The following is a 21,204-nucleotide window of genomic DNA, read 5'->3' as shown; positions in this document are numbered from 1 at the left end:
TTGTTGGGCTGCCAAATTGCTCAGGTCCCCCTTTAAGCATGTTAAACTGGTTCCCCTTTCATCGTCTTTACAACATGGCTACGAAAGTACCAAAATCCCATTTAAGCATGTCAATAATATGGGTAATAAAGTGCCAAGTTCCCCTGTAAGAATGTTTATAAGGTGTTTACCAACGTACCTAGTCCCCATTTAAGCATGCTAACCTAGTTCCCCTTTAAGCTTGTTTGTACAATGGTTACCAAGACTCGTGGTGATGTTTTGTACAATGACGGTAGTATCTGTTGAAGTGTTAACACAAACATCGATATGTTGCAATAAAGACCGTGATTAATATCTACTGATTTAGTGACATGGTATACAAAGACCTGACATGGTATACAAAGACCTGACATGGTATACAAAGACCTGACATGGTATACAAAGACCTGACATGGTATACAAAGACCTGACATGGTATACAAATACCTGACATGGTTTACAGTTCTTCAAAACGCATTACAGGACCTGTAAACGGCGGGCTTTCCCTGTGGTCTGAATGGACTGACCCTTCCTGTGGCATCACCTGTGGCTCCACCGACGGTGTCATCAGGTCACGAACCAGAAGCTGCACAAACCCTGTTCCCAGTAATGGCGGACTGCCATGTTTTGGGGATGTAGTGCAGACGTCTGTCAAGACGTGTAGCTTCCCTGCTTGTCGAGGTGAGTGTTTTAGTGTAACCTGTTAGGGTCAAGGTCGATATTATTTCATTCTCTTCTCTTTATCCTTTCATTAATCAAATATTATTATTTTCGTCAACTCACATTTTCTTGAGTATGTATTTATTTTTATCTCATTGGCGTCATTCATTTTCCAAAGTTATCTTAATCAATGGTTTCCTATCAATGAGTGTTACATTACTTATTCCCCGCCTTACTAGATTATCCCACCTCTCTTGTGGTGAGTCTCGCTTTACCATGTTACCCCATCTCTCAAGTGGCAAGCCTCACTTAACAAGGTTATCCCACCTCTCCTGTGGTGAGTCTCGCCTTACTAGGTTATACCATCTCTCCTGTGGTGAGTCTCGCCTTACCAGGTTATCCCACCTCCCCTGTGGCTAGCCTCGCCTAACAAGGTTTTCCCACCTCCCCTGTGGCGAGCCCCGCCTTACAAGTTTTTCCCACCTCTCCTTTGGCGTGCCTCGCCTTACCAAGTTATCCCACCTCTCCTGTGGTGAGCTCCGCCTTACAAGGATTTCCACCTCTCCTGTGGCGAGTCGAGCGTTAAGAACTACATTATCCCACCGCTCCTGTTGTTGATGTAGAATGTGAAGGGAACTAAACACTATGGAATGTATCTTTTATATGTGGAAAATCTACTTGTCTCGTTTACATCCTGAACATAAATTGCAGGACATGTGTGTTTCTTCAACAATAAAGTTAATCAGTTTGCTGGTTTCATGATGTAAATGTGGTCTTTCATCAGTGAATGGTGGACTAACAGCTTGGACTCAGTGGACCGATCCATCATGTGGCATCACGTGTGGACAACGATCAGATGTCATGCGGACACGTACCAGGAGCTGTTCCAATCCACTCCCCAGCAATGGAGGACGTGACTGCACGGGGTCTTTGGTGGAGATTTTGCAGAAAACCTGTTTCTTCCCCGCATGTGTTGGTACGATGCACCGTTATGCACTGGCTGCTTACACAGTTTTTCTTTGTTTGATTATTGTTTATAGCCTAACTAATACGCTGCAGCAATATTCCTGCTGTATGACAGGTCTGTGAAAAGTTGAGTCGATAAACCAGTGATCGATACCATGAACCACACCCAAAGCCATCTGGTGTTTATGACACATAATCAACCAAGTGACCGAGACATTTGAACTTGCCAATCAGTATTTAGTTTTATTCGATTCTATACAATTTGGTACTAAATTATATACTACATAAATAAATAGTATCATTTAAATAGGTATCGGATATGTGTTTGTAGTGTCTATGTCAATGCTTGTGTATTTTGCTCTCACACGAATTGGCATATAAAATACATAAACGAGATCTTAGTAATTGTGTATACTGTCGACAGTGGGCGTCGGCTTGATATTTGTGTGCAATGTCGACAGTTAAGGTGAGTTGATATTTGTGTATATTGTCGACAGTGAATGGTGGTTTGACGCCATGGTCCCAGTGGAGTGGACCACCTTGTAACTTGACCTGTGGAGCTAAGAACGATGTGGTTAGAACCAGAACCAGAAGCTGCACCAACCCTGCCCCCCGTAATGGCGGACTGAACTGCACCGAACCCTTCGTTGAAGTTAAAGCTTCGTGTGTCGGTACGTTGAGCGAGAGTGTTGGACTAAATGCCGCTGTAGTAGTGCGTTTGCTGTGTGTTCCGTCCATCTGAACAGTATTTTGTTATATCAGGACTTATCAGTTTACTGCGGGGGGAACTTTTTGGGACTACTAGTTTTAGTACGTTATAACTGTAGTTCGTTATAAGCATATATACAGCATAACTACAGCAAATAGTCGGGACAAAAAAATAAGTTCGATATATCCGTTAGTTTGTTATGAGCATGTTTGTTATAACCGTAGTTTACTGTATTCAAAAGTTCAAGAACACAGATATGTTCATATGACTATGGCCATGAAACATTAAGTATAGTCATATGAAATATCGGGTGTTCCTTAACCTCTATTGAGTGCTATATTTGGATGTAGCTTTCTTTATCTTAATCGTCCATGCAATAACAAAGCCCTTTCATACGTCAATAAATATATTTCCAGTCCCTGTCAATGGAGGATTCACTCAGTGGACGCAGTGGACTAACCCTTCCTGTGGCATCACCTGTGGCTCCTCCAGCAGTGTGTTTAGGTCAAGGACAAGAAGCTGCACCGACCCCATCCCCACTAATGGCGGCCTGCAGTGCTCCGGGGATAGTGTTGAAACATTTGTCAAGACGTGTGTCTTCCCAGCGTGCCCGGGTGAGTTTGTGTATTTCTTAGGTACAAACCACTTGACACTTCTTGTTACAGAAAATAGTGGAAAAACATTATTTCTATCAATTGCACGCTGGATGTTAAACCCAACTCACTCACTCACTGATAACAATGAAACATGTTGGGGAACGTATTCAGTGTTGTGTGTTGTATTCGATTTAAGTATATTGGACTGTACTCTCGAATTGCTTTTACTTTTATACATAAGGAGCATAGCATATATTAAATCATTACGATATACTTACAGATTCGGCAGAGCATACACCAAAGCATACATATTACACAGATGGGGGGCCGTCGGGTAGCCTAGTGGTTAAAGCGTTAGCTCGTCACGCCAAAGACCCGGGTTCGATTCCCGACGTGGGTACAATGTCTGGAGCCCATTTCTGGTGTCCCCCGCCGTGATATTGCTGGAATATTGCTAAAAGCGGCGTAAAACCATACTCACTCACTCACTACACAGATGGACCTATAAGTTTCCTATCTCGGATTATAATCCTAATTTGACAATGTCACTGCAACATGATGCTGGTCAGCAGGTAGTGGGGAACAGATAATGTACTGTAATCCACATGATTTAAATAATAATTAACATTTTTCTTATTTGCATAGTGGATGGTGGCCTGACCCACAATTATACACAGAACGTTTCTAAGCAAGCAACATGTTTGTCATTGTCTAGTGGATGGTGGCCTGACCCACAATTATACACAGAACGTTTCTAAGCAAGCAACATGTTTGTCATTGTCTAGTGGACGGTGGCCTGACCCACAATTATACACAGAACGTTTCTAAGCAAGCAGCATGTTTGTCATTGTCTAGTGGACGGTGGCCTGACCCACAATTATACACAGAACGTTTCTAAGCAAGCAGCATGTTTGTCATTGTCTGCTGGACAGTGGCCTGACCCAAAGTTATACACAGAACCATTGTAAGCAAGCAACATGTTTGTCATTGTCTAGTTGACGGTGGCCTGACGTTCTGGACACAGTGGACTAATCCACCTTGCGGCATCAGTTGTGGAACAAGAACTGACTTGACACGAACACGGACCAGGAGCTGCACCAACCCTCCTCCCAGCAATGGTGGACAAGGCTGCGCTGGTCTTTTAGTTGGGGTCGAACCGAGAAACTGTGACTTTGCTGCTTGCATTGGTTGGTTTGTTTGTTTGTTTGTTTGTTTGTTTGTTTTTCCGTTTGTCTGTTTGTGTTTAACGTAAAAGATTACGAAACATCCTTACTTAATGTATATTATATTCACTGAAAAAGAAAGAAACAGAACTTCTTTAAATGATTTTCCACAAGGTTTGTTTGTTTGTGTTTAACACTGCACTCAGCAATCGACCATGACGGCGGTCTGTAAATAATCGGGTCTGGTCCAAACAATCCAGCGATTGGCATTATGAGCATCGATGTAATCAATTGAGATACGATGACATCCCGTTAGTAGCTTCTTACGACATGTGTGCTGAAGATTGGCGCTTTGGTTAGTTCGTGAATGGTGATGCTGGGTCTCCTCCTAATGTATCCCGTTATTCATTCATAGTTTCTAATGTAAGATTAATCAAGTTAATTTCAGTAGACATGCTTGTCATAGGTGAGGGGGCGTGGATGGGGTGCATCCTCCCTCGAACATCTTGTATCATCACTTTCATCACATCCTTAGGCTGTAGGGAGTCAGACAATGGACTCTAATGACTCTTATGATTATGGAAAGGTTTTTGTCTTTGTTGCATCATTTACAGTTGCACGGTAGCGCAGTGATAGATTTGGCCAATATCATCATTTCATCATCAATCACAAATTCCGCATGACGTCTGTTTCGACCAACGATATTTGCATTTACTTATTTTCTTGAAAATCGTTAGATCAGATGATTTCCCTTGAAAAGTTGGGGTGGTCGAGTAGCCTAGTGATAAGAGCGTTCGCTCGTCACGCTGAAGACTCGGATTCCATCCCTGACATGGGTACAATGTGTGAAGCCCATTTCTGGTGTCCGCCGCCGTGATATTGCTGGAATATTGCTAAAAGCGGCATAAAACCATACTCACTCACAAATTGTAAAATGTACCATCTTGATTATTGGAGATCTACAATGAAAACAAAGTTAAGGACAACCCGATTCTTTCATATTATTGTAGTGGCATGGCAGATTAACTATAGTCATATGAAAGTATCGGGTGTATGAGTAATATGTACATGTATTACAACGAAAAGGTAATCCAACTTTGTAGTAAATAGCTTCTGCATGTACTTCCTAGTGAACGGCGGCTTCACACTGTGGACACAGTGGACCAACCCACCGTGCGGCATCACCTGTGGAAGAAGGACTGAAATACGCACACGAACCAGAAGCTGCACCAACCCTGCCCCCAGCAATGGAGGGACACCCTGTTCCGGTCCTATCATAGATATTTTACCAAAAAGCTGTGATTTCACTCCTTGTGTTGGTAAGTGATGTAATAAGATACCTCACAAGATTATGCCTGTTATAACATTAAATGACCAATCACAACATAAAGGGTATTGTTCGTTATTTTATGTTGCATACATATATCATATATTTGTGAAAATAATCTGACAATTATGTTCAGTTTGAGATGAAATTTCATTTATACTTTAAGACCACTTATCTCCAAACACTGTTTACATCTTACTGCTGTGGTAGAGACATGGCTGTTGTCCAACAGTTTCAGTAAATGCTAGTTCTGCTGAATGGAATCAATATAAAATACGAAATTTTCCCAGTCGCTGTCAACGGAGCATTCACCCAATGGGCTCAATGGACCACCCCTTCCTGTGGCATCACCTGTGGCTCCACCAACAGCCTTGTCAGGTCACGAACTAGAAGCTGCACCAATCCCGTAGCCAGTAATGGTGGACAACAATGCATTGGAAATACAATTGAAACGTTGTCTCAGCCTTGTGTCTTTAGTGCCTGCCGAGGTAAACATCTATTTGGGCGTTAATGTGTGACACTATGATAAGCTAGATATTGAATGTATGATACGTGTACTATCTGACTTAGAATACCGCAGAAAAGTAACAAATATTGCGTAAACAGATACAGTCTGAAATCAAATACAGCACAAATATGCAGCACGGAACATTCAAGCAGCACATTCGTTATACATGAAACTATGTGCTTCGATATCCAAGCTTAATTTGACCTAACCCGTATATTCGTAGTCTACGTGTATTTTGTGCGATTTTATAGTTATAGCCAGTACATTCGTAATGCATGTTCTTACATTTAATTCATGAGCTGAGAATTTGAAGATAGGTAAGTAAACTGTCAATTCGTAACAGATAATCTCCAGATAGCAGATAACAGCTGTATCTTAATGAAAAATAGAATTCATTTGAATCGTCATGTCTCTTTGATGTTAGCCCCAGTGAATGGTGGACTGACCCAGTGGACCACGTGGACCAATCCCGGGTGTGGCATCACGTGTGGGGTGGGAGCCTCTGTCAGCAGAACAAGGGACAGGACCTGCACCAACCCTGCTCCAGCTAACGGAGGACAATTCTGCACTGGTCCTTTCGTTGAGGTTTTAGCCCAGACATGTTCATTCTCACCCTGTGCCGGTAAGGTCCAAAGGATCATGTATTCTCGCTGTTTTCTTTTGTTACTGGAGAAGATTCTCACACAAATCTTATTATTGAAATAATGCAAGTTTAATTATAATTGTGTGAAAGATGCATGCACCCAACAGGAATTGGATTTTTTTAATGCAAACTTCCATTATTGTAAATTCATTATAACAATTCGTTTTCTCTTTGTAAAGTTCTAGTGAAACGTCTTATTTACGTCGGCAATATATTTGTACAACATTTGAAAAGAACATTTGATGTCTGAATGTATCCTTGTCACATCAATTACAGCATTTAATCATGAATATGACTGTGAACATTAAAATGATATTTGTGGCAGAGTATATATAGAACATCTCGACCTACTAATGCAACACAAAATGTGATGGTACTTAACTATATTGGAGCTTTGGGTGTGACTTAAGGTGTGGATTTAGACAATATATATATGGACAATATATACTACTCAAAATTTGATAAGGATCGTAGATATTTTTCTGAATAAAAAAACAAAATAACTGCATAACTGGCAATATTGTGTTCAAGTGAAATCAAAAACGTCTCCAACACACATGCACGTGCATTTCATGCCATGGGAAATGCGTTTCACATCACAGTTCATGCTTGTGCTACCATTGCACGATTTCCAATCAGGCAACGGTGTCTGATTCATTCTGAAACTGTAAACTCAATTGAGTGTTTACACTACGTTTATCTACGCAATGCCCCCTCAACGTGTAAGGCGTCGCCTGACGACAGAACAACTGGGCAGATGTATTGGAATGCTTGATGCTGGCTATTCACAACGTGACGTTGCCAGTGCACTAAACGTCAGCCAGAGCGTTGTAAGCAGGGCCTGGTCCCGACTGCAAAAGTTTGGTACAGCAGCACACCGACATGGGGGTGGTCGTCAGAGGTCGACAACCCAACGCCAAGATCATTTTGTGGCTCTTCAGGCACGACGTCATCCCTTCTGGACAGCAACCAGCCTACGTAACGACCTCCTGAACGCCTCGGGGGTGAATGTGTCCACTCAGACGATACGGAATCGTCTTCACAATGCAGGTCTCTACTCGAGAAGGGCATGTGTCCGAATCCCCCTGACTGTTCGACACCGGCGGGAGCGATTGGAATGGGCTGAAGATCATGTCACTTGGACACGGAACGATTGGGTTCCAGTTCTGTTCACCGATGAGTCCAGGTATTGTTTGGACTTTACAGACAGGAGGCAGCGGGTGTGGCGACGACAACGTGAACGTTTCCATGATGCCAACATCAGTGAACATGACCGTTATGGTAGTGGTTCCATCATGGTCTGGGGTGGAATCAACAGAGATGGAAGTACAGATCTTCATGTCCTGGAGAGAGGAACAATGACGGGGGTGAGGTACCGGGATGAGATCCTCGATGTGTACGTCAGACCCTACGCTGGTGGTTGAGACAATTGTCCGCATAGATTGGCCAGCGCGCTCGCCGGACTTGAACCCGATTGAGCATGTCTGGAACATGCTGCAGGTTGCCCTTTCACGCCGTAGAGCACAACCCACGACTTTGGCAGAGCTCGGACATGCCCTCGTGGAAGAGTGGAACAACCTTCCCATTGGGAACATCCGGGTGCTTATTGACAGCATATCTCGACGTTGTCAGGCCGTCATTGATGCAAGGGGAGGTCATACTCGATATTGACACTTCATCGACTAAGTGTAATGATGGACTATCCCTCATAACTGTGTTATTCTTTCTCTTGTTTGCTGTTAACATTTTTCATGAAATGCCTTTTGGTGTTTGCAGATTTCAAACATTCCATATTGATACAAGTTCATGCCGTTCATGAATTTTCATTCATAACATGATTAAACACGTTTCTGAGTCAGAGTCATGTCTTTTGTTATGTTTGTGGTAACTTACACACATATCACCTAGTGATCCTTATCAAATTTTGAGTAGTATATTTTTAAATCACAACAATCATTTCCAGTCAATGGAGGATTCACCCAGTGGAGTCAATGGACTAACCCTACCTGTGGCATCAGCTGTGGTTCCACTAACAGTGTTGTTAGGTCACGGGACAGAAGCTGCACAAATCCTGTAGCCAGTAACGGAGGCCAATCCTGCACTGGAGATCGAGTTGAGACGTTGATTCAGACTTGTGTCTTTAGTCCCTGTCCAGGTGAGAGGTTTAAATAGCATGGTGTGTGCTGGTGATTGTTGTTTCATGTGTTTACTTGTGTCTCTAGTCCAATACACTCGTTCGATTGTGGGTGTACTATCTCTCTGTGCATGACGTCATAGACGTCTTCCCTCAGAAGTACACTGAGAGAAATACAGCTTACATAATTTGTTGTAACTATAGAATACAGACATAGTTTAATTTTAATGGTAGCTAGGACGTCCACTACAAACCTGGAATGTTTAGTCAATAGATTAATACATATTCTCTCATTGCGCAGTGAATGGTGGCCTCACACAATGGACCCTGTGGACCGAGCCTCCTTGTGGCATCATTTGTGGAACAAGAACCGATGTCCTGCGCACAAGAAGTAGAAGCTGCAGCAACCCGGCCCCGAGCAATGGTGGACTTGCCTGTAATGGGCCTTTTGTTGAGACTGCACAAAAACCATGTGCTTTCTCCCCTTGTGTTGGTACGTTCAACGTTTCAAAGATAATTGAACCACTGTCGACAGTGTGTGGATTGGACTCTTTGTAAGATGTACTTTTCACCATCTTATATTTGGGTTAATACTTCACAAAAGGGGGCACGGTGGGTCCAGTCGTCTAACGTGTTGAATATGTTTTGTCTGGAGACCAGTGAAACTGACTCGTGTGTTTCGTATTCATAACTATGCAAAAGATTCAGAGTGACAAAAAATGGGAAAGTTGACTATTTGACAGTTGAAGTGAACCCTCTTGTCATACAGACCTGTGGAGAGTAGCAAAGTAATAGACAACTTACACACTCACTATGTTTACAGTCAATGGTGGTTTGACTCAATGGACTAATTGGACGAATCCTGCGTGTGGCATCACCTGTGGCTCCATCGACAGCCTTGTCAGGTCACGAACGAGAAGCTGCACCAACCCTGCTCCTAGTAACGGTGGACAACAATGCTTTGGAAATACAGTTGAAACGATCCTGAAGTCGTGCGTGTTGAGTGCATGTCCGGGTAAGTGCTTCTTATGATGTAGCATCATGTGCTGGCACCGCTCATTGGTATCTCGTGTGCATTGATAGTTACAAGAGTCTGTCGGAGTACTGCTTAGAGTGTGTGGGAGTACAATAGGTTTACGTTCTATACTGGTGCAATAATGTGAGGTCATGAACATGCGCAGAAGTGTGTGTTGTCATTTGTCCGTCATGAGGGAGCAGTTAAAAGGGTAATTGTCACATATATCTGAATTCCGTTAGTTTGTAGAGGACATTTGGTGGATGGGGAACTTGAGTGGAGTGTGTGCGTGCGTGGGTGTGGGTGTTGTTGTGCGTGCGTGCATGGGTGTGGTGTGGGTATGCGTGTGAGTGCGTGCGTGCGCGGGTGATGGTGCGTTTCTGCGCTCGTGCATGTGTGTGGAATAGGGTGTGGGTATGGTGTCGGGGCTGGGAGTGACAGGATATTGGGCGGATATAGCTACTTAAAATGCACATACCAGTTCAATGCTTAATGTTAGGCAAAGTCCATATGCTTATATTTTTAGTCAGTGTATCCAGTCAGTTGTACAACGTCCGACCCTTCATATCATAACATCATATCATCATACCCATGTCATAGCAATAAAATATACGTGAGAAAGATAAAAAGACTGCGTGATGATGTAGAGCTCTCAACAACATTTGGAGGTTCACAATAAAACAAGCTGCCTGGTATCAGCTGACACATCGGCTCCCTATTTGGAGGCTGGGGCTGCGCGCGGGTGGACCAGTCGCCTAACGCATAGTTGCGTCCCTTGTACACGCCGGAAACATCATTAAGCTGACACGCCGTGCCATTACTGGAATACTGTTCAAACCGGCGTTAAACTCCAACTCACTTCCTCACTCACTCACTCACATATCATGCAGTCCACTGTCCAGTAACAGTTCACACATTATGACAGTGAACAGTGATGTATTTGGATAATGTCATCATTTCCTTAATCACACATTCCGCATGAAGTTTGTTTGGACCAACGATATGTGCATTTATATATTTTCTTTTAAAATCGTTAAATTGGATGACTTCTCTGGATTAGTGAGTTTTCATAACAGATCTACAACGAAAACAAATTTAAGGACCACCGTATTCTTTCATATCACTATATTGGCATGACAGATTAACTATGAGAGTATCGGGTGTTCCTGAACTTCTTTTGAGTAGTATGTACACGTATGGCAGCGAAAATGACAACTAACTTTGTAGTAAATAGCTTCTGCATGTACTTTCTAGTGAACGGTGGCTTCACACTGTGGACTCAGTGGACCAACCCACCGTGCGGCATCACGTGCGGATCACGTACTGATGTCACACGTACAAGAACGAGGAGCTGCACCAACCCCGCCCCAAGCAATGGAGGACAGTCGTGCAACGGTTCTGTACTGGATTCACAAACGACACAATGTTCGTTCTCTCCATGTCCAGGTAATGCTTTTTTTACTGTTTACAAAATATGTTTGCTCGCAAATACTTAGTTGGATAAATAAGCCGATGCACTTACGCTTCTGAGAGTATTAGACAAACGTGGTTAATAGTATGCCTATTTTTGTGCCCAAAAACAAAGTATTTATACAAGATGATTAAAGGGGAAGTGTACACGCAAAAATCACTTTCTTTCTTTTTCTAAACAAAACGCAATTTTAGAATTAGTTAGTATCTGTGTTTGAAAATATACACTCATTTTTTTCACAGTGAAAGTAGGAAGCTCACAATAGTGTGAAAGTGATATGCCGTTATGAGGCCTTCGTTTTACGAGCGAAATAGGCCTGAGTTATCCCCCTTAGATTATGACGTAATTGGTGCCAATTCAACTGGGTCCCTGTCTATTCTCAACGCAAAAGATATCAAGGACCAGTTTGCGGTAAAACAACATGGTCTACGACACACTCCGGCGCAGTGGTGTCTCAGCATAACACAATTCTGGCTGGCATCTGAGATGCTAGAATCACAAAACTGTACCTACACCACGTGAAGCGGCTCTAACAAAGCATGATGACGTCATAATGTTTATCAATTGGCACCAATGACGTCATATTGCAAGGGGCATAAGCCATGGTGTTTTTGTTATGGAAATAGAACACTTGGTAAATGTGAAAAATATGAATCGTTTTAGTGCAAAAAATATGTTAATTAAATATGATGTTTTTATATTTTTGTCTATGACACTTCTATGTTAACACTTTTAATGTGGAAAAAGTACAAGAAAAAATGGTTCATTTCCGTGTGAACTTGCCCTTTAGGTCGTATAACCATGTATATAAAAACGGTACATTATACATATGCTGTTTAAATGTAGTAAAGGTTTTCCCATCCACGTTGACTTTTGCGAAATTCATTTCCCTTAAAACCATGATTTAAATTTACCATTTGATTAACAGTGAACGCAGGCCTCACATATGGACTTCCTCTTGTCGTATACATAGTTAGAAAACTCCATTTGTTACAACACAATCATACGCATAATGGTCGTCTCACCTAGGTGCAATGTGAGAGGCATATTGCTAATGTCGCCAACCAGGAAATAGCTGGAATATTGCTAAAGTCAAATTTTACCTTTGATTAACAGTGGACGGTGGCCTCACACTATGGACTCAGTGGACGGATGCTTCTTGTGGCATCACTTGTGGAACCAGAATTGACATTGTACGTAGCCGCACCAGGAGCTGCACCAACCCCCCGCCCAGAAATGGAGGACAAGTCTGTAGTGGAACGTTGATAGAGAATGTGCCAATAAGCTGTGTTTTCCCTGCCTGTGATAGTAAGAGGGCCCTTATATATAATATAGGTTGAATCACTAGTACGATTACGGTTGATAAAAATGAAATAAGTTGGAGCCTGGGTTGCTTGACCAGTCGTTGCACACGCACCTGTTACAATGAAGATAGTCTTCCCTGCCTGTGAAGGGAGTTGGCCGTTAGTGACATGTGGCAAGGCTCTTAAATACCCTTGTTAAACAAGTAGAATTGGAACAGCCTTTACATCACTGTTCACAAAGGGAGAAAGTCTTATTGCAAAGTACTGAACTTTTCGCTTATGTCATATAGACAGGGGGGCACGGGTGGCAGACGTGCGTCCCTTGGGCACGCCAGAAACCTATGATTGTGGGATCGAAATCACTCACTCACTCATCTAGACAGACTGGAGTTGTCTTTCCTTGACACACTCCTGTGATATAATATGTAATCATGAGAATGTATGGATGTCAACTTCTATATTATCAGGAACACAACGTTTCGGATTTTATGCTTACTCCTTCATCAGGTGAATGAATGCGTGCCAGGATGCGGAGAGCATATATGTAGATGTAAATACAACAAAAGTGATGAGATTACTTAAGTGAAAGATCCTTGAAGATCTGGGCCCGGGATCATGAAACTAACTTAAGATCATATTTTGTCTTAACTCTTAAGTTTTAGACTTAAGACCAAATTTTGTCTTAAATTGGGGATCACGAAGCTCAATCACTGAGAATATCTTAAGTCTAAGACAAAATTTGATCTTAAATCCTAAGACTGCCCCTGAGTAGACTTAAGACAAAATTTGTAGCAAGAAAGATGGCGGGGGTTGTTCGCCTCATGCGTTGCCTAGGGGCTAAAAAGGACAAAATAGCAAATCATCGGACATTTCGAGACCGATTCAACCATCTTGATCTGTACAACGACGAAGAGCTCTTTGAGAGATATAGATTTCGTCGTCCTACCATTTTTTTTATCGTTGGTATAACCGGTGATGAACTGGCATAGATTCTACCCCACTCAGCGTTCCCACAGTCTCCCACCTATTATTCAAGTTTTGATATTCCTTCAGTTTTTTGCTATTTGGGCTTTTCACCTTCAGTTGCTCAGTCGCTTTGTGTCAGCCATATTGGATAGTGTTTACAAAATCACGTTATACGTACACCGGTAATGAGACGCAAATACCATCACGTATATTTCAAAATCAGCTGCGATACCTACATCCTTGAATTCCTCATACATTTTAGAATCAAATGCCAAATGGTCTTTGTCACCAATACAAATTGTCTAGATGTAATGAAGCAAAATAAATGAGTCGTGAAAACGAACGCTGAAAAAAGTGCACTTGTTGGAAATGTAAACAAAGCCATTCGTCTTTTCGTTGAGTACATTGGCTCAGCATTTTCAGAATAAACACGGGAAAGAATCGTAGGGAGAATTAGGGAATATATACATTGCAATGATTTGATATTTTCAACAGAACTTGTCCAGTGTGACGCCATGACTGACGCAAAATCACGCATAAAGACAACGGTATTTATCAGTATTTATCGGAATTTCCGTTGGTTTCAATGAAAAATAAAACAACAAATAACAGTACACAGATTGTAAGAATGGGTCTGATTACTTACAAGTCACTTTTATGTATATACGATCCCTGAATCAACGAAAGTCCCCTTGTAAAATCCCGCGTACTGTTGACAGTGAACACGCCATTTTGTAAAAGTCGGTCACCGGTAGTGATGTCATACGTCAACATATGTTGTACATATTAGGTAATTTCTTTGAGGTGAAGGTCCTTGAATGAAAGTACACACGATCATTGTGTCCTAGCAGGCTATTTACAGTTTCAATTATGATGTAGATCGTGCATGTCTTGTGTACATTTTTTCACACATTTAATTTCACTTTGGATATTAATCAATGTTCAATATGATATCATAAGTAGATAAAGGCCACAACATGTATGAAGCTTTAATAATATCCTGTTTGTTTGAACAATGTTTACACATGAAATTGATAAGTTTATAGTGTCGTATACGATATTTCTTTATTTTGGACAAGTGATACTAGATGAAATGTAAATGCAACTGCAACATGTATGTATTTATAGGGAGTGTAATAGTCAATATTATAAGTTCATATAAACAGTGTCCACGAATAGCTGTATAACTAAACTGAAGATATAACTTAAAGAAAATTGATATTATTTTTCGTTAAAATATATGCACAAATTTCTAGAAGAATTGTCCTTGTCTTGAAATTTTTTTTATGCCGTTTGATATACAGAACAGTGATATCTAACGATTCGCCAGGTGCGCGTTAGTCGCAAACGACTTAAGAATTATTTCTCTAGTTTTGCATTATATAATCAATAGGTTCATCCTTTATCAAATATTTTGACCACAAGATATGAAACTGTTTACTATATTTCTACAAGAATTGTAAAAAGTTTTAAAATATAACCCGTGCCATGTACCCCGTAGGTGGACGATTATCCTTATACGATTATCCTGTTAATTCTATACCAAGAGAGCTTTTTCGCATCTTTTATGGTATAATTTTGAGACAAGCTGATGAGAAATATTAATACATAATAATGAACAAATACATGTACAGTATTGAATAATAATTTTGTTTGGTTCGAAATAATTTTTTGAGTACTTGCATGATTACGTAAAATTGATGCCAAACAGGTGCATGTCTTGTCCAATAAAGATACACTGTACATTATCGAATTGTTTATCTATTCAAGACATTATTTACATGGTAAACGCAGTCTTTTTATGTTGAGTCGAAAAGGCGTCAAATTCCGTTTTAAACACATGGACTTTTTCCATATCATGAACGAAAATTAGGGGAGATATATATCAATCAAAATACCAGTGTCGTCTTTCTCCGACGTTATCAAAGACAAACAAGCAGCCATGACGTCAAATAGAATTGAGTCATTTTCTTAGTAATTAATTACATTTGATGATACTGCTAGTGATCCATTTAGATAGGTGCAACTTTAATCAAATTACACTTGCACAATCAGGAGAATGTTGGAATTTAAGGACTAATTTATGGTTTACATAGGGCCATCCATTTCGCTATCACTCATTTTTTATGAAGTATAATTTCATAATTTCTGATGGGTTTTTTATGCCTAAACGTATACAGTTTCAATATCAATATTTGTGTTGGAATATTTTGGTTCCTCGTGAACAAAACACCACGAAAATACACTGTCCTTACCCACAGCTAATTCTCACCAAGTGACCCTAGTTACAATAAACTAGTGCTAAGCATGGCGGAGTTATGCCCCCTTTCCTTTGAACGCGTGTAACCTCTCTGTCGCCTTTTGACGTCATAGCGGTAAATCAGTTTTCGTCATTTACGGCAGGCTATTTTTTGTATTGAATTTATGTCGTTATACATACTCATATAACTCTATTTGATATATATTTATGTCGTTCAAATATGAGGCAGTATTTTGTTCGCTCACAGTTTCGGTAAAGCTGCTAAATAATTTTTTTTGCCGCACAGTACGTTTATTGGTGTACGCTAAAAGCAGAGAAATTTCCTGTTTTTCGACGCAGAATAAATTCTCGGACAAAACTTAGAAGCGTCTTTTTTTCAAACCGGTTTAATATTTACAGTTAAATTTACACCATCAGATAGTAAATTTAATATTCTACATCACTGCCTAATTTTATAGCCAGAGGTAGATCCAGTGCCGAGTGAGCGCAATTCTCGCACAACCTTCTCTTTTCCGATCTTAGGAAAATGTGTGTCAGAAAAATAACCTCGGCATCCAATGATTATCGTAGTGCGATATTACGTGAGCGTGTCCCTATGACGACGGTCTTAGACTTAGACTTAGCTAAGATTTTGCTGAGACCGTTTCAAGATCCAGTCTTAGGCCGAATCTTAGCTAAGCAAAATCTTAAAAACTTAAGACAAAATTCGTGCTTAGCAAAATTTGAGCTAAGACCACTTTCATGATCCCGGGCCCAGGGGTAGAATAGGTCTTCAGCAACCCAAGCTTGCCTTAAAAGGCGACTATGCTTGTCGTAAAAGGCGACTAACAGGATCGGGTGGTCAGACTCGCTCACTTGGTTGATGCATGTAATCGATCCCAATTACGTTGATCGGTGTTCATGATGTCAATCACGGGACTATCTGGTCCAGACTCGATTATTTACAGACCGTTGTCATATAGCTGGAATATTGCTGAATATGGCGTAAAACAACCAACAAACCACAGAAGCATGTCTTGTTTCACAAGGCTTAGTCCGTTAGGGACGTCATTATCCTGTGATGGTGGGTTGGCATCATAAAATGTCAGCACCTTATCTCTCTTCAATAAAGAGGTGAACAGCTTAGCCTTGCATCATCCCATTCTTTCCTCCCACGTTAATTTTAAAACAGTTATAGTACTCGTATACAGTTTAAAAAAGATTGTAAAACATAAACCACTCACGCATTTAAAGCATGTCAGTCATAATATGAATCATTTTCAGCTCCGATAAATGGAGGATTAACCCAGTGGACCCAATGGACCACCCCTTCCTGTGGTATCTCCTGTGGCTCCACCAACAGCTTTGTCAGGTCACGAAGCAGAAGCTGCACAAACCCTGTTCCTAGGTTTGGTGGACAGCAATGCTTTGGGGAAAGAGTCCAGACTACCCTTAAACAGTGTGTTTTTAATCCCTGCCCAGGTGCGTGTCTCTTTTGTATATTTACAATGAAGGTGGTTGTGTATCATTTTGATTTTTTTAAAAATTTCTACAGAACAAAAGGATAAAAAAGGTGGTTAAAATTGTTAAAACATGTCTGTGTATTTCGAAACGTCTAAAACGATCCGCAATTACATAACAACGATGAAAGAATGTTGCTTTTGGCAGAGAACAACAGTGTCAATCAACTTCAATGATATTAATAGTGTACTTAAAGATTATGTTTTCATCATACCAGTGAACGGTAGCCTTACACAATGGACCCAGTGGACCAATCCACTTTGTGGCATCACGTGTGGAATCAGAACCGATCTAGCACGTACACGGACCAGAAGCTGCTCCAACCCCGCTCCCAGCAATGGCGGCTTGCCCTGCAGTGGACCTATCGTTGACGTGCTACCTCAAAACTGTTCCTTCACACCTTGTCCCGGTAAACCTTCCATTTATCCAAATCGTTAAATGGAATAGTGTTGCAGCGATACAAGTTGTTTCAATGCATTCCGTTGTATTCCAAATATTTACATTAATGTCCATTGTATATATAAACAGGTCTCAGTGGTCAGAGTATGTGGATATTACATATAGACTGAAGAGCAAAGGAATTGTAAACCCATGTTGGATCCTGGCTTGAAATGAATTCGACGGCCATGTATTTGATAAGGGTATTTGATAAGGCGACTGTCAAATGCAATTTTCAAGTGAACATTTTCTGTTGTCCCACAGTGTACACAGTGTATTCTTGTCGAATACGTAGTGTAGACGACTCTATTTCTAATTACACAATCATACGCATGTCTTTCAGTACATGGACGTCTTACCTTGGTGCAATGTGTGAGGCCCCATTTCTGGTGCCCCCTACCCCCATCGGGAAATAGCTGGAATATTGCTAAAAGCAGCTTGTATTAAACCCACACCTCTTACGTTTGATTAACAGTGAACGGTGGTCTCACACTATGGACTCAGTGGACGAATGCTACTTGTGGCATCACTTGTGGAACGAGAACTGATGTTGTACGTAGCCGCACCAGGAGCTGCACCAATCCCCTGCCCAGCAATGGAGGACAAGGCTGTACTGGAGCGTTGATAGAGAATGTGCCAATAAGCTGTGTTTTCCCAGCTTGTGATAGTAAGTGTAGAAACACTTTTAAATAATCTGCTCCCGAAAATGCTGGAACATAATGGGATTTTACGACAACAACAAAATATCACATGCGCAACAGGCTGGCTTTTGTGAAACATATTTGTTGGGTGTTCACAAACTATTCAGCGCCTATCAGGAAAACAACTGTTTGTCTTAAATATATATTCAGTCTTAAACAAAAAGAATTTCTTCAATCACCGGCACTTCAGGGTGTAAGCTATCGAGCTACTGTTGCAACATGATATTGATTTGAAGGTGGGCAATTTATAATATGAATGATTTTCAGTTCCGATAAATGGAGGATTCACCGAGTGGACTCAATGGACCACCCCTTCCTGTGGCATCACCTGTGGCTCCACCAACAGCCTTGTCAGGTCACGAACCAGAAGCTGCACCAACCCTCTTCCTAGGTTTGGTGGACAGCAATGCATTGGAGGAACACTTGAAACTGTGGCACAGCCATGTGTCTTTAATCCTTGCCCAGGTGTGTTTTGACATGTTTCTGTACACTTGCAACGATATTTCAGGCTCTTGTTATATATCATTTTTTAGGGGAAAAATAGACGTGTAATTGCTAAGCCATATCTAAGTTGTATGTAAGACATATTAATCCCTTGCTAACTTGAAAAGATGGGTATTGTCTTAAAAAAACAGATAACACTTATTTCTATGATATAAAAACATGCGTGTATCTACTATGTGTATGCAATAACGTTTGGAGCGATTAAAAGATTTTCTGTCTTCAAATGATGAGACATGGTAAACTATCTTGCTAGTGAACGGTGGCCTGACATTATGGTCTCAGTGGACGAATGCTTCTTGTGGCATCACTTGTGGAAACAGAACAGATGTTGTACGTAGCCGCACCAGGAGCTGCGACAACCCCCCGCCCAGCAATGGAGGACAAGGCTGTACTGGAAACTTGGTTGAAACTGGGCCAAAAATTTGTGTTTTCCCAGCTTGTAATAGTAAGTGTAAAAACACTTTTAAATAATCTGCTCCCGAAAATGCTGGAACATAATGGGATTTTACGACAACAACAAAATATCACATGCGCAACATGCTGGCTTTTATGAAACATGTGTTTGGTGTTCTCAAACTATTCAGCGCCTGTCAGGAAAAACAACTGTTTGTCTTGAATATATATTCAGTCTTAAACAAAAAGAATTTCTTCAATCACCGGTACTTCAGGGTGTAAGCTATCGAGCTACTGTTGCAACATGATATTGTTTTGTAGGTGGGCAAAGCATAAATGGAGGATTCACCGAGTGGACTCAATGGACCACCCCTTCCTGTGGCATCACCTGTGGCTCCACCAACAGCCTTGTCAGGTCACGAACCAGAAGCTGCACCAACCCTCTTCCTAGGTTTGGTGGACAGCAATGCATTGGAGGAGCACTTGAAACTGTGTCAGAGCCATGTGTCTTTAATCCTTGCCCAGGTGTGTTTTGACATGTTTCTGTACACTTGCAACGATATTTCAGGCTGTATTTAAGGCATATTGAGCCCTTGCTAACTTGAAGAGATGGGTATTGTCTAAAAAAAACAGATAACACTTTTTTCTATGATATAAAAACATGCTTGTATCTACTATGTGTATGCAATAACGTTTGGAGCGATTGAAAGATTTTCTGCATTCAAATGATGAGACATGGTAAACTATCTTGCTAGTGAACGGTGGCCTGACATTATGGTCTCAGTGGACGAATGCTTCTTGTGGCATCACTTGTGGAACGAGATCCAACGTGGTACGAACACGTACCAGGAGCTGTACCAACCCAGCCCCCCGCAACGGAGGGATGGCATGCACTGGATTAATGGTGGAGAGTTTGCAGAAGAGCTGTGTTTTCACCCCCTGTCCTGGTAATGAAGTTTTATTGAACTTCTCTGTAAAACATAAACTGATGGTCAAAAAAAAGTATTCACTGGGAAATTGGATTTGACCCAAAAAATCAAAACGTTACTAGCCTGAAAACACTGCAAATATAAGGTCAAAACACAACTATGATACCCCTATCAAATACATCAACATCGAATATCCATTAGTTCCTGTTTGTCTATCAAACATGCGTGTGTACTTTCATTTGACCGGTAGTTTATGATAGTTTATTATAACAGTTCACAGTTCATAATAATTCATATTCATAATTCTTCAAAAGAAGTATGTTTTACCTTACCTGACGCTAAACAGTGCTTTAGCTTCCCTACCTTATACAAACAGACAATAATGGAACAAAGAGACAGTTTAAACAGACTACAGCCCGTGCCTCGGCATCCACCAGTTATCCCCCTTGGCCCCTATGCCTCATATTCTTCTCTGTCTGTCCGATGTGTACAGACGTGTACGGAACAAGAGTTCTACTTACCTTATATCCGCTCGTTTGCGGTTTACAGCTTGTAATTCGAATTTTTCTCTCGACTGCATAACTGCGTGTTTCGCGCCTTGGTTTTACTGCGTCTCGTGTTTGCGAGGTAGCGCATTAATATACCTTTTTGCTATAGTTTTTGTAAACTATTGTTGAATTCTCATTTATTCTGTGATTTATGACTTTCTAGTGACATAATTCCTATTATTTAGGAGTATTATGTTTTAGAATTGCTCCAAGCGAGCCTCACACGTGGTAAACTTGTGTGTTTGAGCGCTTGGTTCCCATACTATCCAATAATGTGTTTTGCTGCATATGTGCTTCTGCTAGTTTCACTTATGCGCTGTTTACATTTTTTGCAGAATGTATTCTATGCGTTGTGCTTTATGTAAAAGGCAGGGAAAGACCCTGATCAGCTTTGCCCCTACTGCAAGTCTGCGTGCTTGTTTGATCATCACTGCTCTGTTCGTGCGCTCTT

General features: G+C 41.1%; 1 protein-coding gene across 1 annotated transcript in view; it reads left to right on the top strand.

The window, feature by feature from the left end:
• LOC139461237 (SCO-spondin-like) overlaps positions 1–21,204 on the top strand; it is a 63,602-nt gene that overhangs the window by 13,453 nt on the left and 28,945 nt on the right. The window contains exons 4-23 of the mRNA XM_071242876.1: positions 502–699; positions 1,463–1,654; positions 2,142–2,315; positions 2,770–2,967; positions 3,945–4,136; positions 5,243–5,431; positions 5,730–5,927; positions 6,372–6,569; positions 8,554–8,745; positions 9,026–9,217; positions 9,548–9,739; positions 10,994–11,185; positions 12,327–12,518; positions 17,004–17,201; positions 17,458–17,649; positions 18,154–18,345; positions 18,647–18,844; positions 19,137–19,328; positions 19,598–19,801; positions 20,032–20,223. Coding sequence (XP_071098977.1) covers positions 502–699; positions 1,463–1,654; positions 2,142–2,315; positions 2,770–2,967; positions 3,945–4,136; positions 5,243–5,431; positions 5,730–5,927; positions 6,372–6,569; positions 8,554–8,745; positions 9,026–9,217; positions 9,548–9,739; positions 10,994–11,185; positions 12,327–12,518; positions 17,004–17,201; positions 17,458–17,649; positions 18,154–18,345; positions 18,647–18,844; positions 19,137–19,328; positions 19,598–19,801; positions 20,032–20,223 — 3,867 coding nt within the window. The remainder of the gene's footprint in view (positions 1–501; positions 700–1,462; positions 1,655–2,141; positions 2,316–2,769; positions 2,968–3,944; positions 4,137–5,242; positions 5,432–5,729; positions 5,928–6,371; positions 6,570–8,553; positions 8,746–9,025; positions 9,218–9,547; positions 9,740–10,993; positions 11,186–12,326; positions 12,519–17,003; positions 17,202–17,457; positions 17,650–18,153; positions 18,346–18,646; positions 18,845–19,136; positions 19,329–19,597; positions 19,802–20,031; positions 20,224–21,204) is intronic.

This window comes from Haliotis cracherodii, unplaced genomic scaffold, assembly GCF_022045235.1.
Source record: "Haliotis cracherodii isolate W230 unplaced genomic scaffold, xgHalCrac1.p SCAF_14, whole genome shotgun sequence".
Classification (NCBI taxonomy): domain Eukaryota; kingdom Metazoa; phylum Mollusca; class Gastropoda; order Lepetellida; family Haliotidae; genus Haliotis; species Haliotis cracherodii.
The sequence above is the reverse complement of the archived record's forward strand: the minus strand, read 5'-3'. Positions and strand labels throughout refer to the sequence as shown.